The sequence below is a fragment of the Staurois parvus genome, unplaced genomic scaffold (assembly GCF_062004578.1).
Source record: "Staurois parvus isolate SC_StPar_1 unplaced genomic scaffold, SC_StPar_1.0 ptg000173l, whole genome shotgun sequence".
NCBI lineage: Eukaryota > Metazoa > Chordata > Amphibia > Anura > Ranidae > Staurois > Staurois parvus.
The window spans coordinates 5,308,103-5,327,869 of NW_028317969.1; the positions used below are offsets into that span (position 1 = coordinate 5,308,103).

At 44.9% G+C, this 19,767-nt stretch overlaps 1 protein-coding gene across 1 annotated transcript in view; it reads left to right on the forward strand.

Moving 5' to 3' along the window:
* RAB30 (RAB30, member RAS oncogene family) overlaps nt 1-19,767 on the forward strand; it is a 205,865-nt gene that overhangs the window by 158,472 nt on the left and 27,626 nt on the right. Inside the window, exons 2-3 of the mRNA XM_089676774.1 lie at nt 11,131-11,231; nt 17,710-17,793. Of these exons, the coding sequence (XP_089532900.1) occupies nt 11,139-11,231; nt 17,710-17,793 (177 nt within the window). The 5' untranslated portion in view covers nt 11,131-11,138. The remainder of the gene's footprint in view (nt 1-11,130; nt 11,232-17,709; nt 17,794-19,767) is intronic.

Genomic DNA, 19,767 nt, shown 5'->3' on the forward strand with positions numbered 1-19,767 from the left:
ACAACTAACGGGGCCACAGACAGCAATAAAAACCTGAAAGGAGTTCTAATGCCGGTCCACTCTATTCAAGACTAAAAAAACTTTTGCCTTAAAGGCTAGTTTACGCATGCACTGCCCTCTGAAGAGCGATTTGTGTTAGGTCACTTTTCAGAGGGCATTGGATAGGCAGTGAGGAGACATCACCTCCTCGCTGCCTCATTTGACATTGTAAATGTCACACACCCCTGCCTCCTCACTGCGTCATTTCATGCTGCAAATGCCACTCACCCACGCCTCCTCACTGCGTCATTTCATGCTGCAAATGCCACTCGCCCGCGCCTCCTCACTGCGTCATTTAATGTTGTAAATGTCACTCACCCGCGCCTCCTGACCGCGTCATTTAATGCTGAAAATGCCACACGCCCGTGCCTCCTCACTGCATCATTTAATGCTGTAAATGCCACATGCATGCGCCTCCTCACTGCGTCATTTAATGCTGCAAATGCCACTCGCCCGCGCCTCCTCACTGCGTCATTTAATGTTGTAAATGTCACTCACCCGCGCCTCCTGACCGCGTCATTTAATGCTGAAAATGCCACACGCCCGCACCTCCTCACTGCGTCATTTAATGCTGCAAATGCCACATGCCTGTGCCTCCCCACTGCGTAATTTAATGCTATAAATGTCACACACTTGCGCCTCCTCACTGCGTCATTTAATGCTGTAAATGTCACTCACCCGCGCCTCCTCACTGCGTGATTTAATGCTGCAAATGTCACACGCCCGCGCCTCCTCACTGCGTGATTTAATGCTGTATATGGCACGCGCCCGCGCCTCCTCACTGCATCATTTAATGCTGTATATGGCACGCGCCCGCGCCTCCTCACTGCATCATTTAATGCTGTAAATGTCACACGCCCGCACCTCCTCACTGCATCATTTAATGCTGTAAATGTCACACGCCCGCACCTCCTCACTGCATCATTTAATGCTGTATATGGCACGCGCCCGCGCCTCCTCACTGCATCATTTAATGCTGTAAATGTCACACGCCCGCACCTCCTCACTGCGTCATTTAATGCTATAAATGTCACACTCCCGCGCCTCCTCACTGCGTGATTTAATGCTGCAAATGTCACACGCCCGCGCTTCCTCACTGCGTCATTTAATGCTATAAATGGCACGCGCCCGCGCCTCCTCACTGCGTGATTTAATGCTGTAAATGGCACGCGCCCGCGCCTCCTCACTGCGTCATTTAATGCTGTAAATGTCACACGCCCGCGCCTCCTCACTGCGTCATTTAATGCTGTAAATGCCACACGCCCGCGCCTCCTCACTGCGTCATTTAATGCTGTAAATGTCACACGCCCGCACCTCCTCACTGCATCATTTAATGCTGTATATGGCACGCGCCCGCGCCTCCTCACTGCATCATTTAATGCTGTAAATGTCACACGCCCGCACCTCCTCACTGCGTCATTTAATGCTATAAATGTCACACTCCCGCGCCTCCTCACTGTGTGATTTAATGCTGCAAATGTCACACGCCCGCGCTTCCTCACTGCGTCATTTAATGCTGTAAATGTCACACGCCCGCGCCTCCTCACTGCGTCATTTAATGCTGTAAATGCCACACGCCCGCGCCTCCTCACTGCGTCATTTAATGCTGTAAATGCCACACGCCCGCGCCTCCTCACTGCGTCATTTAATGCTATAAATGTCACACGCCCGCGCCTCCTCACTGCGTCATTTAATGCTGTAAATGGCACACGCCCGCGCCTCCTCGCTGCGTGACTTAATGCTGCAAATGTCACACGCCCGCGCCTCCTCACTGCCTCATTTAATGCTACAAATGTCACACGCCCGCGCCTCCTCACTGCGTCATTTAATGCTGTAAATGCCACACGCCCGTGCCTCCTCACTGCGTCATTTAATGCTGTAAATGTCACACGTCTGCACCTCCTCACTGCGTCATTTAATGCTGTAAATGTCACACGTCCGCACCTCCTCACTGCGTCATTTAATGCTGTAAATGTCACACGCCCGCGCCTCCTCACTGCCTCATTTAATGCTGTAAATGGCACACGCCCGCACCTCCTCACTGCGTCACTTAATGCTGTAAATGTCACACGCCCGTGCCTCCTCACTGCCTCATTTAATGCTGTAAATGGCACACGCCCGCGCCTCCTCACTGCGTGACTTAATGCTGCAAATGTCACACGCCCGCGCCTCCTCACTGCCTCATTTAATGCTGCAAATGTCACACGCCTGCGCCTCCTCACTGCGTCATTTAATGCTGTAAATGTCACACGCCCGCGCCTCCTCACTGCGTCATTTAATGCTGTAAATGCCACACGCCCGTGCCTCCTCACTGCGTCATTTAATGCTGTAAATGTCACACGTCCGCACCTCCTCACTGCGTCATTTAATGCTGTAAATGTCACACGCCCGCGCCTCCTCACTGCGTCATTTAATGCTGTAAATGTCACACGCCCATGCCTCCTCATTGCCTCATTTAATGCTGTAAATGTTACATGCCCGCGCCTCCTCACTACGTCATTTAATGCTGTAAATGGAACGCGCCCGCGCCTCCTCACTGCGTCATTTAATGCTGTAAGTGTCACACGCCCGCGCCTCCTCAATGCGTCGTTTAATGCTGTAAATGTCACACGCCCGCACCTCCTCACTGCGTCATTTAATGCTGTAAATGGCACATGCCCGCGCCTCCTCATTGCCTCATTTAATGCTGTAAATGTTACATGCCCGCGCCTCCTCACTACGTCATTTAATGCTGTAAATGCCACACGCCCGCGCCTCCTCACTGCGTCATTTAATGCTGTAAATGGCACGCGCCCGGGACTCCTCACTGCGTCATTTAATGCTGTAAATGGCACGCGCCCGCGCCTCCTCACTGCGTCATTTAATGCTGTAAATGGCACGCGCCCGCGCCTCCTCACTGCGTCATTTAATGCTGTGTCACACGCCCACTCCTCATTGCGTCATTTAATGTTGTAAATGTCAAACGCCCGCACCTCCTCACTGCGTCATTTAATGCTGTAAATGCCACACGCATCCTCACTGCGTCATTTAATGCTGCAAATGCCACTCGCCCGCACCTCCTCACTGCGTCATTTAATGCTGTAAATGTCACTCGCCCGTGCCTCCTCACTGCGTCATTTAATGCTGCAAATGACACTCGCCCGCACCTCCTCACTGCGTCATTTAATGCTGTAAATGTCACACGCCCGTGTAGCAAGCGTACACACAGAGATGGACGCGGTTCAACCATTTTGCTCCAACACTCCATCTTGTAGACCTTTCTCCCCCTCTTTGATCATCTCCCCTCCCTCTCTGTTGAGTGACATGTGGTCGGTGTGTGTTGGCAGAGGTCACAGGCAGCTGAAGCACAGCAGGAAGCTCCAAGCTATAAAACCCCCAAGGGAGCTGGGGCCTAGCTGTCTAAGAAACTGTGCAATCTGGCATATTGTAAAAGTATAAACCAAGTCCCTCACTGAACTTCAAAAGAACTTCCAAGGGGTTGTAAAGACAGACTTACTTTTAAAAACTCACTTTTTCATATAAGTTGATATCTTCACGTAGGACATAATTACCTAAACATGGAGCCCATATTCGGAAGGCTCAATTTGAGACCATTCTCCTGGTATGTTACACCCCTTAACTGGCATACATAGAAAAGCAGAAAAGTATATCTCCTAAACCATTCAAGTGTATATGACATGTTTTATCTTTAACCATTCCGCAGATGCGGCTGAATATTAATATACTAGTGGCCAGGCCGGCAAATGCCCCTAGACCAAGTTATGAATCCTAATAGCAGCTAGGAGAGTTTCTGGTTATCACTTAAGTCTCCACCTACACTCCCCTCCCCAAAAGGAGACGATTGGTTTACTACGCCAAAGAGACACCCTGCTGAGATCCTAGAAAAAGGGCTGTTATGCTTGGAGTTGGTGTGTGAGAGAAAGAAGAAGATCTCCCTGCCTTAACATGGAAACTAGCAGTGGGAGATCAAAGCATCCTTTTGGTCATGAAACTTGAAGCTGCTTAAAACCAAGGCTGACTGGCAAGTACTTTAACCCTTTAAACTCCTTTCTGTTTTCTCTTAGCTGTGCTATTGTTCTCTGTATATTTATACATATTAGTTACATCTTTTTTCTGTAAATATTTTTATTGCACCCTTTTGACCTTTTAGTAATAAATCTTACTTTCTGAAAGTGTTAAACTGTTTCTAAAGCTCTTTAATGCAAATTACGAATTCCTGCCGCTGAAGAGCGCTACTGTGTGTGTTTAACCCTCTGTTTAACCTGCCTGCGGTAACAGTGGTATACAGACGATTATCTAACCATCATAGTGTTACTGCTGATATTGCAGAGTTTCCTCTTTCTCTGTACAAAAAGGAGGTGGTGGCAGTGTGAAGGGTTAATTGCGTAATTAACCTGACCCAGTAACAATCACTCCCAGGCTGCCGGTACGATTGTGGTCCAGTGAGCTGGAAAATCTTTGTGCAGGGTGCAGCTGGGCGTGGCATTGTTACGCACGTGACATCGCGGTTTTAGATCGGCTAGTCCTTCGGTCACGAGTTTGGTGGGAAGGGCAGGGGTCTGACGCCGCGATCGTCACAGCCCGCGCCTCCTCACTGCGTCATTTAATGCTGTAAATGCAACACTGCCGTGCCGCAATCATGATTACGCGATGATTGCGGTGCAGCCCCATAGACTTTGCCAAATGCTGTTTAATTCTTGCTGCTGGTATGAAGCACAGAACTCCGTGACCGCAGCATGTGGACAGCCCTGAGTGGCTGCATGCCCAGGTTCAGGCGAGCTGTTGAGGGGGATGGTAAAAAAAAAAACACAGCCCAACCACCTGGTTTTACCAACTTGTACCCCAATGTGTGGGGATTGGTCTTTTTTGTTTCAGCACTTTGTATGTAGCTCCATGCATGAGACTGAATCCAGAACCCCGGTGCGTCAGGATCCATTTTATTTTCCGGTACATATTATGCCTCTGATGTTGTTTGAGGGTTCGTTTTTTTTTTATTGGCGGCTAGGTGCAGTTGGTGTAAATCACTGCCAGTCTGCTAAGGTGAAGTGAGGAGACAGTACATTGGTTTTATGTAATGATCGGGCCTGGCACTGTACTTCATCAGCCTGATGGCACTGACGGGATAAAACAAACTATTTACTTAGCGCCCTAATTGAAATCAGATACCGTGGACTTGTAACAAGGGCGGATATTGATGAGTCGTCCTCACAGGCTTTATTAGAGAAAATCTGCGCAATTAATGCCACACACACACAGGAACATCGAGACGAGCGTGAAAAGGATCTCTTGTTTTTTTTCTGTTTCTTTTTTTTTGATTGGTGACATGAGGTTGCCAAAGCTTTTCTTTAACTGCTTCCTGACCTCCCTATAGCGGATATACTGCTATAGGGCAGCACGGGTGTGCAAAATCATGTATATATATGTGATTTTGCATTTCCCAGTAGAGGGCGTGCGTGCCCTACCCGCATTGCCATTGGGGTCCTCAGATGTCGATCACTGGGTCTCGGGCGGTTATTCCCCGCTGACACCAGGCGATCGCCAAGTATCACTGACGGGGGAGAGACCTGTATGTAAACAATACAGATTTCTCCCCTGTAAGCTACTTCACGCTGCTTTGTATGGCTCTGCATAGCAAAGCCATACAAAGCAATGTGCTGACACAGTAAAACAGCACACAGTTAACCCTTTGATCTCCCCACATGTTAACCCCTTCCTGCCCAGTGCCATTAGTACAGTGTCAGTGCTCTTTATTAGCACTGATCACTGTATTGGTATCACTGGGGATGTCTGTAGCAGTCAGTCCCCCCCCAGTGTCAGAATGCCCGCTGCAGTCCCGCTATAAGTCGTTGGTCGCCGCCATTACTAGTATAAAAAAAAAATCCAGTATATATACCGCCTTTTGTAGACGCTATAACTTTCACGTAAACCAATTTACATTTATTGGGATTTTTGTTAGCCAAGACATGGAGCAGAATACATTTTGGCTCAAATTTATGAAGAAATTTGATTTTTTACATTTTTTTACTCGATATGTTTATTAGCAAAAAATCAAAAAAATTGTTTTTTTCTCAAAATTGTTGGTCTTTTTTTGTTTATAGTGCAAAAAATAAAAACCGTGCAGACAATCAAATCCACCAAAAGAAAGTTTTATTTGTGAGGGAAAAAGGACATAGACTTCATTTGGGTGCATTGTTGCATGACCGCGCAATTGTCAGTTAAAGTAACGCAGTGCAAAAAATTGCCTGGTCAGGAAGGGGGGTAAATCCTCAGGAGGGCAAGGGGTTAAGACATTTAAAGCGACCCTGACAAAATCCCCCTGTAAAAGAATAAATTTTAGCGTGCTAAAACAAGTCCGCCAGTGTGCATTACCACAACACATGGTGACGCTCCTGCCCTTTGTACAGTGCATTCCGGCGCCATTCATTTTGAATAGCACCCCATGCATTGTACAGTAGAGGCCAATGCACTGCATCACAATGCCTATATCATGCGTTGTGTTGTGTGCTGTGTTGTTTAACCCCTTGCCCTCAGAGGATTTACCCCCCTTCCTCAGCAGGCCATTTTAATTTTAACTTACAATTGCGCGGTCATGCAATGCTGCACCCAAATTAAATTTATGTCCTTTTTTCCCACAAATAAAGCTTTTTTTGGTGGTATTTGATTGCCTCTGCGTTTTTTATTTTTTGCGCTATAAACAAAAAAAGACTAAAAATTGAAAAAAAAACCAACAATATTTTGACTTTTTACTATAAAACATGTCCAGTAAAAAAATAAAAAAAATTAAATTTCATCATAAATTTAGGCCAAAATGTATTCTGCTACATGTCTTTGCTAAAAAAAATATGTGTAAATTAATTGGTTTACGTGAAAGTTATAATGTCTACAAATGGCGGTATAGATACTGGGATTTATATTTATTTATTTTATACTAGTAATGGCGGTGATCAGCAACTTATAGCGGGACTGTGATACTGCTTCGGGCATTCTGACACTGGGGGGGGGGGGGGGGACTGACTAACTGTCACTAACATCCCCAGTGACACTAATACAGTGATCAGTGCTAATAAAAAGCACCGACACTGTACTAATGACACTAGGCAGGAAGGGGTTAACATCTGGGGAGATCAAAGGGTTAACTGTGTGCTGTGTTGTGTTTCACTGTGTAAGCACATTGCTTTGTATGGCTGTGCTGTGCAGAGCCGTACAAAGCAGTGTGCCGCAGCTGACAGGGGAGAGATCTGTATTGTTTACCTACAGACCTGTCCCCCATCAGTGATACTTGACGATCGCCGGGTGCCAGCGGGGAATCACCGGTCGGGACCTGGTGATCGACAGCTGAGGCTGCTAATGGCGCGTGCACCCCCTACCCAGAAATACAAAACCACGTATATATAATATATATATATATATAAATATATATGTCATTTCACACAGCCCTGCCGCCCTGTAGCAGTAGTTCTGCTATAGGGCAGTCGTGAAGCGGTTAAAAAAAGGGTCCTGAACATTTTTTTATCCATTGTAGTAAGTTAGCAGCCCATTTATAATGAATAGCACGCTTTTACACAATGTGCATTAGGGAGGGCTATGACATGCGTTAACGTGTGTGCATTGACGAAATGAAAGTGTGAATGGGGCCCTTATATTTACCTGTCTGGCAGGGGGTGTGTTAGAGACTTTGCACTTCTGAAGAGCTCAGGGGCATAGGATAGTGTGTACCCCACTGGGCGCTGTGGGCTGTTGGCCCTTGCATCATAGTAGCTCAGGGTTGACAAATTTGCTTTGAATCTAGGAACCAGCTAAAAATGGTAGGAGCCATTTTTTTTTCAGCATAGCGTTTTCAGCACCTGGGACTTCATATGATGCGATTCGCCACGCGACAATCAGGCAAAACTGCACCACGTTTTAGGCATCATTGAAAATAATGGCACCTGAACCCTGAACAGTGAATATTCTGTGATTCCAAACCGCCCAGATGTGAATGGAGCTGCCCTGGTTCACATATATGTGATTCTGGATTTGTTTTGAAACTCACAGATACGCATGACAGGCTAGAAATTTTGTGTTCCTATTGAGGTGCTTGACACAGACGCGATCCACACGCATTGCGTTATGAGTGCCATTATGAAAAGGGTCCTGTGCACGTTTGTAACGGTGCGTTACAGACTCACAAGTGATAGAGTGGTATGCGGAGATAAGTGTTTATAAGAGATACTGTAAGTGTGAAGTCTATGGGAGGTGTTTTTCCATTGAAGTCTATGGAGAGCGACTTCCCATTGCAGTCTATGGGGCACAACTTCCCGTTGAAGTCTATGGGGCGTGACTTTCCATTGAAGTCTATGGGAAGTGATTTCCCATTAAAGTCAATGGGAGGCAGTGTGTGAACCCATGCGCCAGGACGCAATTTCTGGTCGCTATGGATGTGGAAATGGGAGCATAGGCAATGTGTGTGTGTGTGTGTGGGAGGGGGGGATATGGGGACATAGGGGATGCAGTGGGGACATAGATGGAGGGGTAAGGGATTAGGTGTGTGTGGGGTGTATAATGGCATAGGTGGGGGGAGGAAATGGGGGCATAGATGGGGGTATTGAGATAAAGTTGTGTGTGTTGGGGGGTGGAGGATATTGGGGTGTGTGTGGGGGGGGGGCCATGAGGGCATAGGTGCGGAGGTATGGGGCATAGGTGTGTGTGTTAGGGGTGGGGGGGATACAGGGAAATAGGTTGGGAGAGGAAATAGGGGCATAGCTGGGGGTATGGCAACATAGACGTGTGGGGGATAATATGGGAACATGGGGGGTATGGGGGCATAGGTGTGTATGTGGAGTATGGTGTCATTGATGTTGAAGGATATGTAGGCATTGGTGGAGGGTATGGGGGCATAGGTGTGTGTATGGAGTATAGAAGCATTGGTGTCAAAGGGTATGGGGGAATAGGTGTGGAAGGTATGGGGGAATAGGTATGTGTGTGTGTGGGAGGGGGGATACAGGGACGTGGGTGTGGTGCGATCTGAGCCATACATGATGTATGGCTCCAATGGCACCGCACACAATTTGCATGTGATTTGTACAGGAATGCGGTGCGGTTCCTGTGCGAATCACATGTGATGTACCGCACCACATATATGTAAAACCAGCATGAAATTGATGACCTGTGAGAGATTTTCAAAGCCAAGAAAATTATAGGGTACTGAAATTCATCATTGTTTTCTGGGCGCGGACAAATTATGCTGTTTGATCCTGTCTTCTCTGATCCTGTCTTATTGTCCCCAATCCATCTGATGATGATAGTACAGAGCTGAAGGAGACGCTCTGCACATGCTCAGATTGGTGTGTATTGCTAGAGAGGTTTTTTTGTTTTTGCTTTGAGAGAGTGCATGTGATCAGCACAGGGCCAATCAGATCTGTCCAGACAGAGGGTCAGGGGTCATGCAGCCTCATAGGACAGTCAAAGCAGAATGGAAAATCCTCATACAAGCTTCAACCAGTGCTCAGCTGGACACAGATGTCACAAAACTGCTCTAACTGCTGATGAGAAAAGATATTTAGCAGTTTGTTTTACTAAAATAATTAAAATCCCATGTTGTGTGTACTGAGGGAGATCAGATATAGTGAATGCAGGGTCCTGGGAGACCAAATCTAGTGAATGCAGGGTCCGGGGAGATCAGATATAGTGATTGCAGAATCCTAGGAGACCAGATATAGTGAATGCAGGGTCCTGGGAGACCAGATATAGTGAATGCAGGATCCTGGGAGACCAGATATAGTGAATGCAGGGTCCTGGGAGACCAGATATAGTGAATGCGGGGTCCTGGGAGACCAGATATAGTGAATGCCGGGTCCGGGGAGACCAGATATAGTGAATGCGGGGTCCGGGGAGACCAGATATAGTGAATGCGGGGTCCGGGGAGATCAGATATAGTGAATGCGGGGTCCGGGGAGACCAGATATAGTGAATGCGGGGTCCAGGGAGACCAGATATAGTGAATGTGGGGTCTGGGGAGAGCAGATATAATGAATGCAGGGTCCTGGGAGACCAGATATAGTGAATGCGGGGTCCGGGGATACCAGATATAGTGAATGCAGGGTCCTGGGAGACCAGATATAGTGAATGCGGGTTTCTGGGAGACCAGATATAGTGATTGCAGGGTCCTGGGAGACCAGATAGAGTGAATGCGGGGTCCGGGGAGACCAGATATAGTGAATGCAGGGTCCGGGGAGACCAGATATAGTGAATGCAGGATCCTAGGAGACCAGATATAGTGAATGCAGGGTCCTGGGAGACCAGATAGAGTGAATGCGGGGTCCTGGGAGACCAGATATAATGAATGCAGGATCCTAGGAGACCAGATATAGTGAATGCAGGGTCCTAGGAGACCAGATATAGTGAATGCGGGGTCCGGGGAGACCAGATATAGTGAATGCGGGGTCCTAGGAGACCAGATATAGTGAATGCAGGGTCCGGGGAGACCAGATATAGTGAATGCAGGATCCTAGGAGCCTAGATATAGTGAATGCAGGGTCTTAGGAGACCAGATATAGTGAATGTGGGGTCCGGGGAGACCAGATATAGTGAATGCAGGATCCTAGGAGACCAGATATAGTGAATGCAGGGTCCTAGGAGACCAGATATAGTGAATGCAGGGTCCTAGGAGATCAGATATAGTGAATGCGGGGTCCGGGGAGACCAGATATAGTGAATGCAGGGTCCAGGGAGACCAGATATAGTGAATGCAGGGTCCTGGGAGACCAGATATAGTGAATGCAGGGTCCTGGGAGACCGGATTTAGTGAATGCAGGGTCCTGGGAGACCGGATATAGTGAATGCAGGGTCCTGGGAGACCGGATATAGTGAATGCAGGGTCCTGGGAGACCGGATATAGTGAATGCAGGGTCCGGGGTTTAATAACACTTTAACACAAGCTGTAACACAAGTCTACGTGGCTCAGTTGGCTGAGCGTCAGACCTTTGTCCTGTTGACTTGGAGGTATAAAGTTCCCTGTGTATGTCACAACACACCGGTTTCTGTATTGGCGTCTCTGCACCGAGGTCTGACTAATGAGCAGATGTGATCGTCTTTCTCCTCTGTCTCCCACAGCTGTGTAAATGAGTATGGAAGATTATGATTTCCTATTCAAGATCGTTCTAATCGGAAACGCCGGAGTGGGGAAGACCTGTCTGGTGCGGAGGTTTACCCAGGTAAGGAGCATTGTCATCTTTTCTGCCTTAATGTAGGAAGAGAGTGATTTAAAGCAGTACTACAGCGCCTTGAAAAAGTATTCATACCCCTTGAAATTTTCCACATTTTGTCATGTTACAACCAAAAACGTCAATGTATTTATTGGGATTGGATGTGATGGACCAACACAAAGTGGCACATAATTGTGAAGTGGAAGGAAAATGAGAAATGTTTTTCAAAATTATTTACAAATAAATCTGTGAAAAGTGTGTCGGCATTTGTATTCAGTCCCCTGGAGTCAATACTTTGTAGGACCACCTTTCACTGCAATTACAGCTGCAAGTCTTTTTGGGATGTCTCTACCAGCTTTGCACATCTAGAGAGGGACATTTTTGCCCATTCTTCTTTGCAGAATCCCTCAAGCTCTGTCAGATTGGATGGAGAGCGTCTGTGAACAGCAATTTTCAAGTCTTGCCACAGATTCTCCATTGGATTTCGGTCTGGACTGTGACTGGGCCATTCTAACACATGAATATGCTTTGATTGAAACCATTCCATTGTAGCTCTGACTGGATGTTTCGGGTCGTTGTTCTGCTGGAAGGTGAATTATGTGCCACTTTGTGTTAGTCTATCACATAAAATCCCAATAAAATACATTTACATCATTTTTGGTTGTAACATGACATAATGTGGAACATTTCAAGGGGTATGAATACTTTTTCAAGGCACTGTAAATCCCAAACCAAAAATGGCATCTATTGCAGCTTAGCAATCATTAGACGTGGTGGCTGCAATAGTTTTCTTTTTTAGGCTTTTTCACCTGGTGATCTGGCCAGTAAAACACCTCCTGTATTATACAGACAATACTCTGAAGGAGCACAGGGAGGCAGTCTTAGATTGTAAGCTCCCAGGATCAGGCCCTCCTAATCTTCTTGTATTGAACAGTATTGTTGCTGTATTGTCTCCCATTATATCGTACAGTGCTGAGCAAACTGTTGGCGCTGTATAAATCCTGTATAATAATAAGAATAATTTGGGCAGCAGCATTGTCAGTCTGGGGGGAGGAGAGTGCTAGATGTACCAGCAGATTTAAATACACTAACAAACTATAGTCAAACTCCATCTCATACTCTATAATCAGCTACAGCAAACAGTTTTTCTTTTTCTTTAAAATGTTTTACATAAGTAAATAAAAGCTGATCATTGTAAGCGCCCGTCAGTCAATGTAAGATGGTTTGTCTCATCCCTGTAACTGGTAGATCTGCAAGACAGCTTGTTGTTTTGATAAACAACAGACTTACTGGCCAGATCACCGGGTGAAAATAGAAGAAAGAAATCTTAAAAAAGAAAAGGATTGCAGCTATCACATCTAAGAATTGGTGAGGTGCAATATAATAAATGTTTGCTTTTAGGCTTAATACTGCTTTAATGCCACTGCATTTTCAGCAAGAATTTATCTTCAAACCAGTATAGCAGCTTTTACCGTGAAGTGTATGTCTGAGCGAAAAAATTCAGTAGGCCTACAATACGTGTGCATTTTTTCATATTTTTATTACCCATTTTGTGACCGCAATGTGGCTTTATAAGTCCAAAATGCCCCTTGCTGTGCGAATGTTCACACAGCAAGAACTAGGAATGTGCAACTGTGTGTGTTCCTAGTTCTCAGACCCACTGTCAGTCATAGGGACTAATTAGAAAATGGTATTTGGATGAATTCACAAGCATTTGCCCAGCCCTAAAGAATTCTTACTTTATTTTTCTTATAACAGTCAGAGAACTAGGAATGTGCAGCTGTGTGTGTTCCAAGTTCTAAGACCTGTTGTCAATCATTGGAGTGTATTTATGAAAAAAAATTGGCGGACAAATGTTACAAGCATTTGCCTAGAGCTAAAAAAATTCTGGCCGTATTTTGCTTAATTCGTAGATTTTGTGTGATCATCAGATTCATCTAGTGGTCATAATGCTGTATTTATCCTGAGGTAGTTCAACAAAAATACTGCATTATGGCCACTAGATGGAGCTGGAGATCATAGGAAATCACCATATTAAAGTGGTAGTACATAGTTACATTAGTTAGTCTGGCTGAAAAAAGACAAAAGGCCATCCAGTTTAACCATTAAAAAAAAAATGAAAAAAATTTATAATCCTATACCCACAGTTGATCCAGACGAAGGCAAAAAAACCAGCAAAGCATGATGTAATTTGCTCCTGCAGGGGAAAAAATTCCTTCTTGATCCCCGAAGAAGCAATCGGATATTCCTTGGATCAACTTTACCTATAAATGTTAGTATCCAGTTATATTCTGTGTATCTAAGAAAGAATCCCGGCCTTTTTTAAAGCAATCCACTGAGCTGGCCAGAACCAACTCTTGAGGGAGTCTATTCCACATTTTCACAGCTCTCACTGTGAAGAAACCTTTCCGTGTTTGGAGATTAAATTTCTTTTCCTCCAGATGTAAAGAGTGCCCCCTTGTCCTCTGTGATGACCTCAGGGTGAATAGCTCTACACCGAGTTCACTATATGAGCCACTGATGTATTTATACATGGAGACCATATTCCCCCTTATGTATTATACATGGAGATCATATCCCCCTTATGTAATATACATGGAGATCATATCCCCCCCCCTTATGTATTATACATGGAGATCATATCCCCCCTTATGTATTATACATGGAGATCATATCCCCCTTATGTATTATACATGGAGATCATATCCCCCTTATGTATTATACATGGAGATCATATCCCCCCTTATGTATTATACATGGTGATCATATCCCCCCTTATGTATTATACATGGAGATCATATCCCCCTTATGTATTATACATGGAGATCATATCCCCCCTTATGTATTATACATGGAGATCATATCCCCCCTTATGTATTATACATGGAGATCATATCCCCCCTTATGTATTATACATGGTGATCATATCCCCCCTTATGTATTATACATGGAGATCATATCCCCCCTTATGTATTATACATGGAGATCATATCCCCCCTTATGTATTATACATGGAGATCATATCCCCCCTTATGTATTATACATGGAGATCATATCCCCCCTTATGTAATATACATGGAGATCATATCCCCCCTTATGTATTATACATGGAGATCATATCCCCCCTTATGTATTATACATGGAGATCATATCCCCCCTTATGTATTGTACATGGTGATCATATCCCCCTTTATGTATTATACATGGTGATCATATCCCCCGTTATGTATTATACATGGAGATCATATCCCCCCTTATGTATTATACATGGAGATCATATCCCCCCTTATGTATTATACATGGAGATCATATCCCCCCTTATGTATTATACATGGAGATCATATCCCCCCTTATGTATTATACATGGTGATCATATCCCCCCCCCTTATGTATTATACATGGTGATCATATCCTCCTTTATGTATTATACATGGAGATCATATCCCCCCTTATGTATTATACATGGAGATCATATCCCCCCTTATGTATTATACATGGTGATCATATCCCCCCTTATGTATTATACATGGAGATCATATCCCCCCTTATGTATTATACATGGTGATCATATCCCCCCTTATGTATTATACATGGAGATCATATCCCCCCTTATGTATTATACATGGAGATCATATCCCCCCTTAATCTCCTCTTCTCAAGAGAGAATAAATTCAGTTCCTCTAATCTTTCCTCATAGCTGAGCTCATCCATGCCTCTTATCAGTTTGGTTGCCCTTCTCTGTATTTTCTCCAGTTCCCCAATGTTCTTTTTGTGAATTGGTGCGTATCCATTGCTTTAACAGTATCACCATTCATATTATTTGCTGACACAGTCATAGTTTTCACAGCAATGTCCGTACTCACTGCTGCACTGATAGAATCTTCAGCTCCAGCTGTCATCTTCTCCTCCAGGACAGGGCTTTCAGCTGAGAAAAGTGCAGGATGTTCAGACACAGCAACAGGTGAAACATCACTGACACAGGAAACATCCATAGCTGTTTGTTCTCCACATACTCCACATAATGCAGTGTGCTGCTCTCCTCCCCCACCAGCATCAATTGTCTCTGGAACACATGCAGATTCAGGTGATGCAGACTCTTTGCAGGTGGCAGCCATATTGCCTTTAGAGGGAATACTGGTCTCAGCAGGAACAGGAGCAGTAACTTCAATCTCTGGGGTGTTTGGTGCACGTCCATCCACATTCCTGCTGGTCTGGAGACTTCTCTGTCAGGGGCTTTCCCTTCACAGCAGAAACCTCCATAGGTGGCTGTTTGCAGAGTTTCTCCTCATCAGCAGTACTCATCACAGCTGGGTGGACATGTTGGAAGGCAGCTTGGTGTACTGGGATTTCTCCACTAGTACTGGCTTTGCCAGTCTATACCTCCTCTGTCCATCTTCAGGGACTTCTGATGGATCATCAGAGAATGCGAACCTGTCTGCCCTCAGGGGCGACTCCATTTGCTGGATGACGGTCAGGGTGCCATGCTCACTCTCAACCCCCTGGCTGGTTGCCGCTGACACCTCTGCAGTCTGACATGGGGGGGGGGGGGACGCAGAGGTAGATGGATCTGGGTCATACATTACCCAAGGCTGCTGATCCACAGAACTCACTGATGTCTGGCTGGCAAATCTCTCATTGTCAAACTTCTCTGCAAAAGCTCCACTTCATGTTTTCAACTTTTCCAAGAATAAAGATTGTTTCTTTACTTTTTCTTCCATTTGCTGTAGCTCTGGCTTCATGGCCAATCGATTCTTATTCCAAGCCTGGCAGCATTTGGCACTGAAGGATTTATGCTCAGCTTTCAAAACCAAAACTTTAAGCTTTCCCTGAGCTCTTCCAATAGCCATGAACCAATCGATAATCCTCTGTCTGAAGACATCCACATCCTCACCAGGGCCTGGACTCACAGTCAGGTCATGCACCTCCTCCTCCTCACTAGGCCCTGTGTCATTAGGGGGATCTCTCCCAGGGCCTCCCCCAGGATCAGGCACTGTTCCTGGGTGAAGCTAGCAGGCAAGGCCCAGGCTTGAAAAACGCTGGTTCTCAGAGAGAGCTCCTTCAGTGTGTTCTCCTCTTCCCACTGACCACCAATGTAAGGGACATTCCTCTCACTGACCACCAATGTAAGGAGCATTCTTCCCACTGACCACCAATGTAAGGAACATTCTTCCCACTGACCACCAATGTAAGGGACATTCCTCTCACTGACCACCAATGTAAGGAGCATTCTTCCCACTGACCACCAATGTAAGGAACATTCTTCCCATTGACCACCAATGTAAGGAGCATTCTTCTCACTGACCACCAATGTAAGGAACATTCTTCCCACTGACCACCAATGTAAGGGACATTCTTCCCACTGACCACCAATGTAAAGGACATTCATCTCACTGACCATCAATGTAAGGGGCAATTTTCCCACTGACCACCAATGTAAGGGGCATTCTTCCCACTGACCACCAATGTAAGGGGCAATCTTCCCACTGACCACCAATGTAAGAGGCATTCTTCCCACTGATCACCAATATTAGGAACATTCTTCCCACTGACCACCAATTTAAGGTGCATTTTTCCCAATGATCACCAATATAAGAGGAACATTATTCCCACTGTCCAATAATTAATAGGGGCACTACTCTGACCACAAGTGTAAAGGGCATTTCTCCCAATAGCCAACCTTGTATCTGGGCATTCTTTCTACTGACCACCAGCATCAGTCTCTCATTGAGTGGCTAATGTTCCACAATTTGCAAACAAAATCATATTCAGTAGGGGTTCCCCGGGACCTGAACATTTATTTCAAGGGTACTTCCATGGTTAGAAGGTTGAAAAAGGCAGGGTTAAAACATTTGTCAGATTTTTACTGCTTTTAGTGTCCCTGCTAGGGAGATTTCCCCTCTCTGTTTGTTCTAGTTACCATTGTCCTCAGGACAGAAAGTGAGGGAAAATCCAAAATTTGGAGTTGTCACCAGAACAAGAATAGAGGGGAAATGTTCCAATGGGGACACGTATTTTGGTAATAACTGTCTAAGAGGGGATCTCATTTGCTTTGAAAAGATTTTCTCTCACTTCCTTTTTTTTTTACAGACCAGGAAATAAAGGGAATCTGCCCAATAGGACACCAATGGCAAAACTACCGCCAAAAATCTGATAGGGGTTATAACCCTCCCATACTCTATTCAGGAAAAAATTTAGTTTTTAGCTTTAAATAAAAAAATCATGTTTAGTAGGAACTCGGATTGGATTGTTGTACGTCTTCTACCAGTAGCACACGTGATCCTTATTTTACATCCAGAGCAGTCATAAATACATCAATGCAGGAACAGCAGAGGAAACTGAAACAGATGTTCCAAGCATAGATCTATACTCAGACTAAAAGGTTAAACAAACAAAATGAAAGAATAAAAAAAGGGGCACACTGGATGGATAGCTTGGTCTTTTTCTGCTGTCACTTTCTGTGTTTTATATATCAATTCTCATTCTGCAGGGTCTTTTCCCTCCTGGCCAAGGGGCCACCATTGGGGTAGATTTTATGATTAAAACGGTGGAGATAAAAGGTGAAAAAATAAAGGTGAGAGGATTTTCATTTTTCTTTTGTGTGTTTTCTCTGCCAATGCTGTGGTGGTATTTTGAGAGTAAATATGTGTGCTTTGGAATTATCAATATGTATCAGTTCTGCTTGGTGCAAGTCAAGCACATGTTCTTGCACACGGCTTATGGATTTCAAGCCAAACTCCAGGTATATTGCATTCTTACAATAGCTTAGCACAATGTAAGTCTGCATTACTTATACCAGCTGCTGAGGAAGCTGAAAATACTGTAGTAGCCAGTGCTACTACAATGATAGCTGCAATTTGTATGTCCTACTTGGATTCTGTGCAATGGCTTCCCCTCTGCACACTGACCACAGGGAGTTGGGTATTTGGCACTGCGTCCATTCACAGAACTCAGTGTGTTATTAGGTGTTCTTACATGGCAAGACCACTTACTGTTATCTCCCATATATATTCTTATTATTATAGCCAAATTTACCACCCTAACTCCTCCCACAGTTTTTACACTACATAGACAGTAATATACTGAAACGTGTGGATTGTTCCCGATTGGTGTGCTATTACTTTGTGGAATGTTTTGCCGAATGGCTCACAAAATTATCAGCGTTTTTGTGGTGAAATTGGTCCCATAGGAATGAATGGCGAAATGTTCAAAACTAGAGTGGGAGCTGACAAAAGCTAGAGTGTGAGATGAAAAATCAGGACATGATTTCTAAACTGCCATCACTCCCTCATTTTCAAGCCCACCTACACAAATCTTATATCAAAACATTCAGCTATCCCTGCTTCCACTAAAAATGTTCACGGCTAAGCCATAGTCCTAATAGTTTTCACAATATGACTATTTGTTTGCAACTCACGCCGCCCATTGACATTCATTGAAACTCCTCTTTAGACACCTCAAATTTGAAGGGCAATTTCTAAACTGCGACTGTGCCTTTATTTTTAATATTTCAGAGGCAAACTATGCATCAAAATGTAGGTCTGGGTCTTGTGATTCTCACAATGTAAAGCTCTTTGCTGTAGGACTTATAGTTTTTAAAACTACGACCATTTGAAGACCCCAGTGAAGTGAGCAATTTGGAGCAGTTTGTTTTTAACCGCTCTTCTCTGCCCTATTTGAAATCTAATTTTGAATTGCGGACAGTTTGGCCAGCTTCTGGTTAAAGGTTTAGAAATAAGTTTTCTACAGTAGAGAGTATTTGAGGTGATAATGCTGCTAATGTTTTTTTATAAATGTGTGTTTTAATGAACTATGAAGCACTTTGGGCAACAACATTGCAATTAAATGTGCTATATAAATAATTAAAAGTTGAAATACATTTCTCACTCTATCATCTTGCCATGTGCACTTTTTAAATTTGATCAATCAATTGGTTAGTGTAATGTTTACTATCTTTACTCCAAACACTCCACACAGTTACTCTGCCCACTCCATAAAGTTACTCTGCCCAGTCCAACCTTTTCACAGTTACTCCAGCCACTCCAACCACACAACAGTTACTCCAGCCACTCCAACCACACAATAGTTACTCCAGCCACTCCAACCACACAACAGTTACTCCAGCCACTCCAACCACACAATAGTTACTCCAGCCACTCCAACCACACAACAGTTACTCCAGCCACTCCAACCACACAATAGTTACTGCAGCCACTCCAACCACACAACAGTTACTCCAGCCACGCCAACCACACAACAGTTACTCCACCCACTCCAACCACACAATAGTTACTCCAGCCACTCCAACCACACAACAGTTACTCCAGCCACGCCAACCACACAACAGTTACTCCATCCACTCCAACCACACAACAGTTACTCCAGCCACTCCAACCACACAACAGTTACTCCAGCCACTCCAACCACACAACAGTTACTCCAGCCACTCCAACCACACAATAGTTACTGCAGCCACTCCAACCACACAACAGTTACTCCAGCCACGCCAACCACACAACAGTTACTCCACCCACTCCAACCACACAAC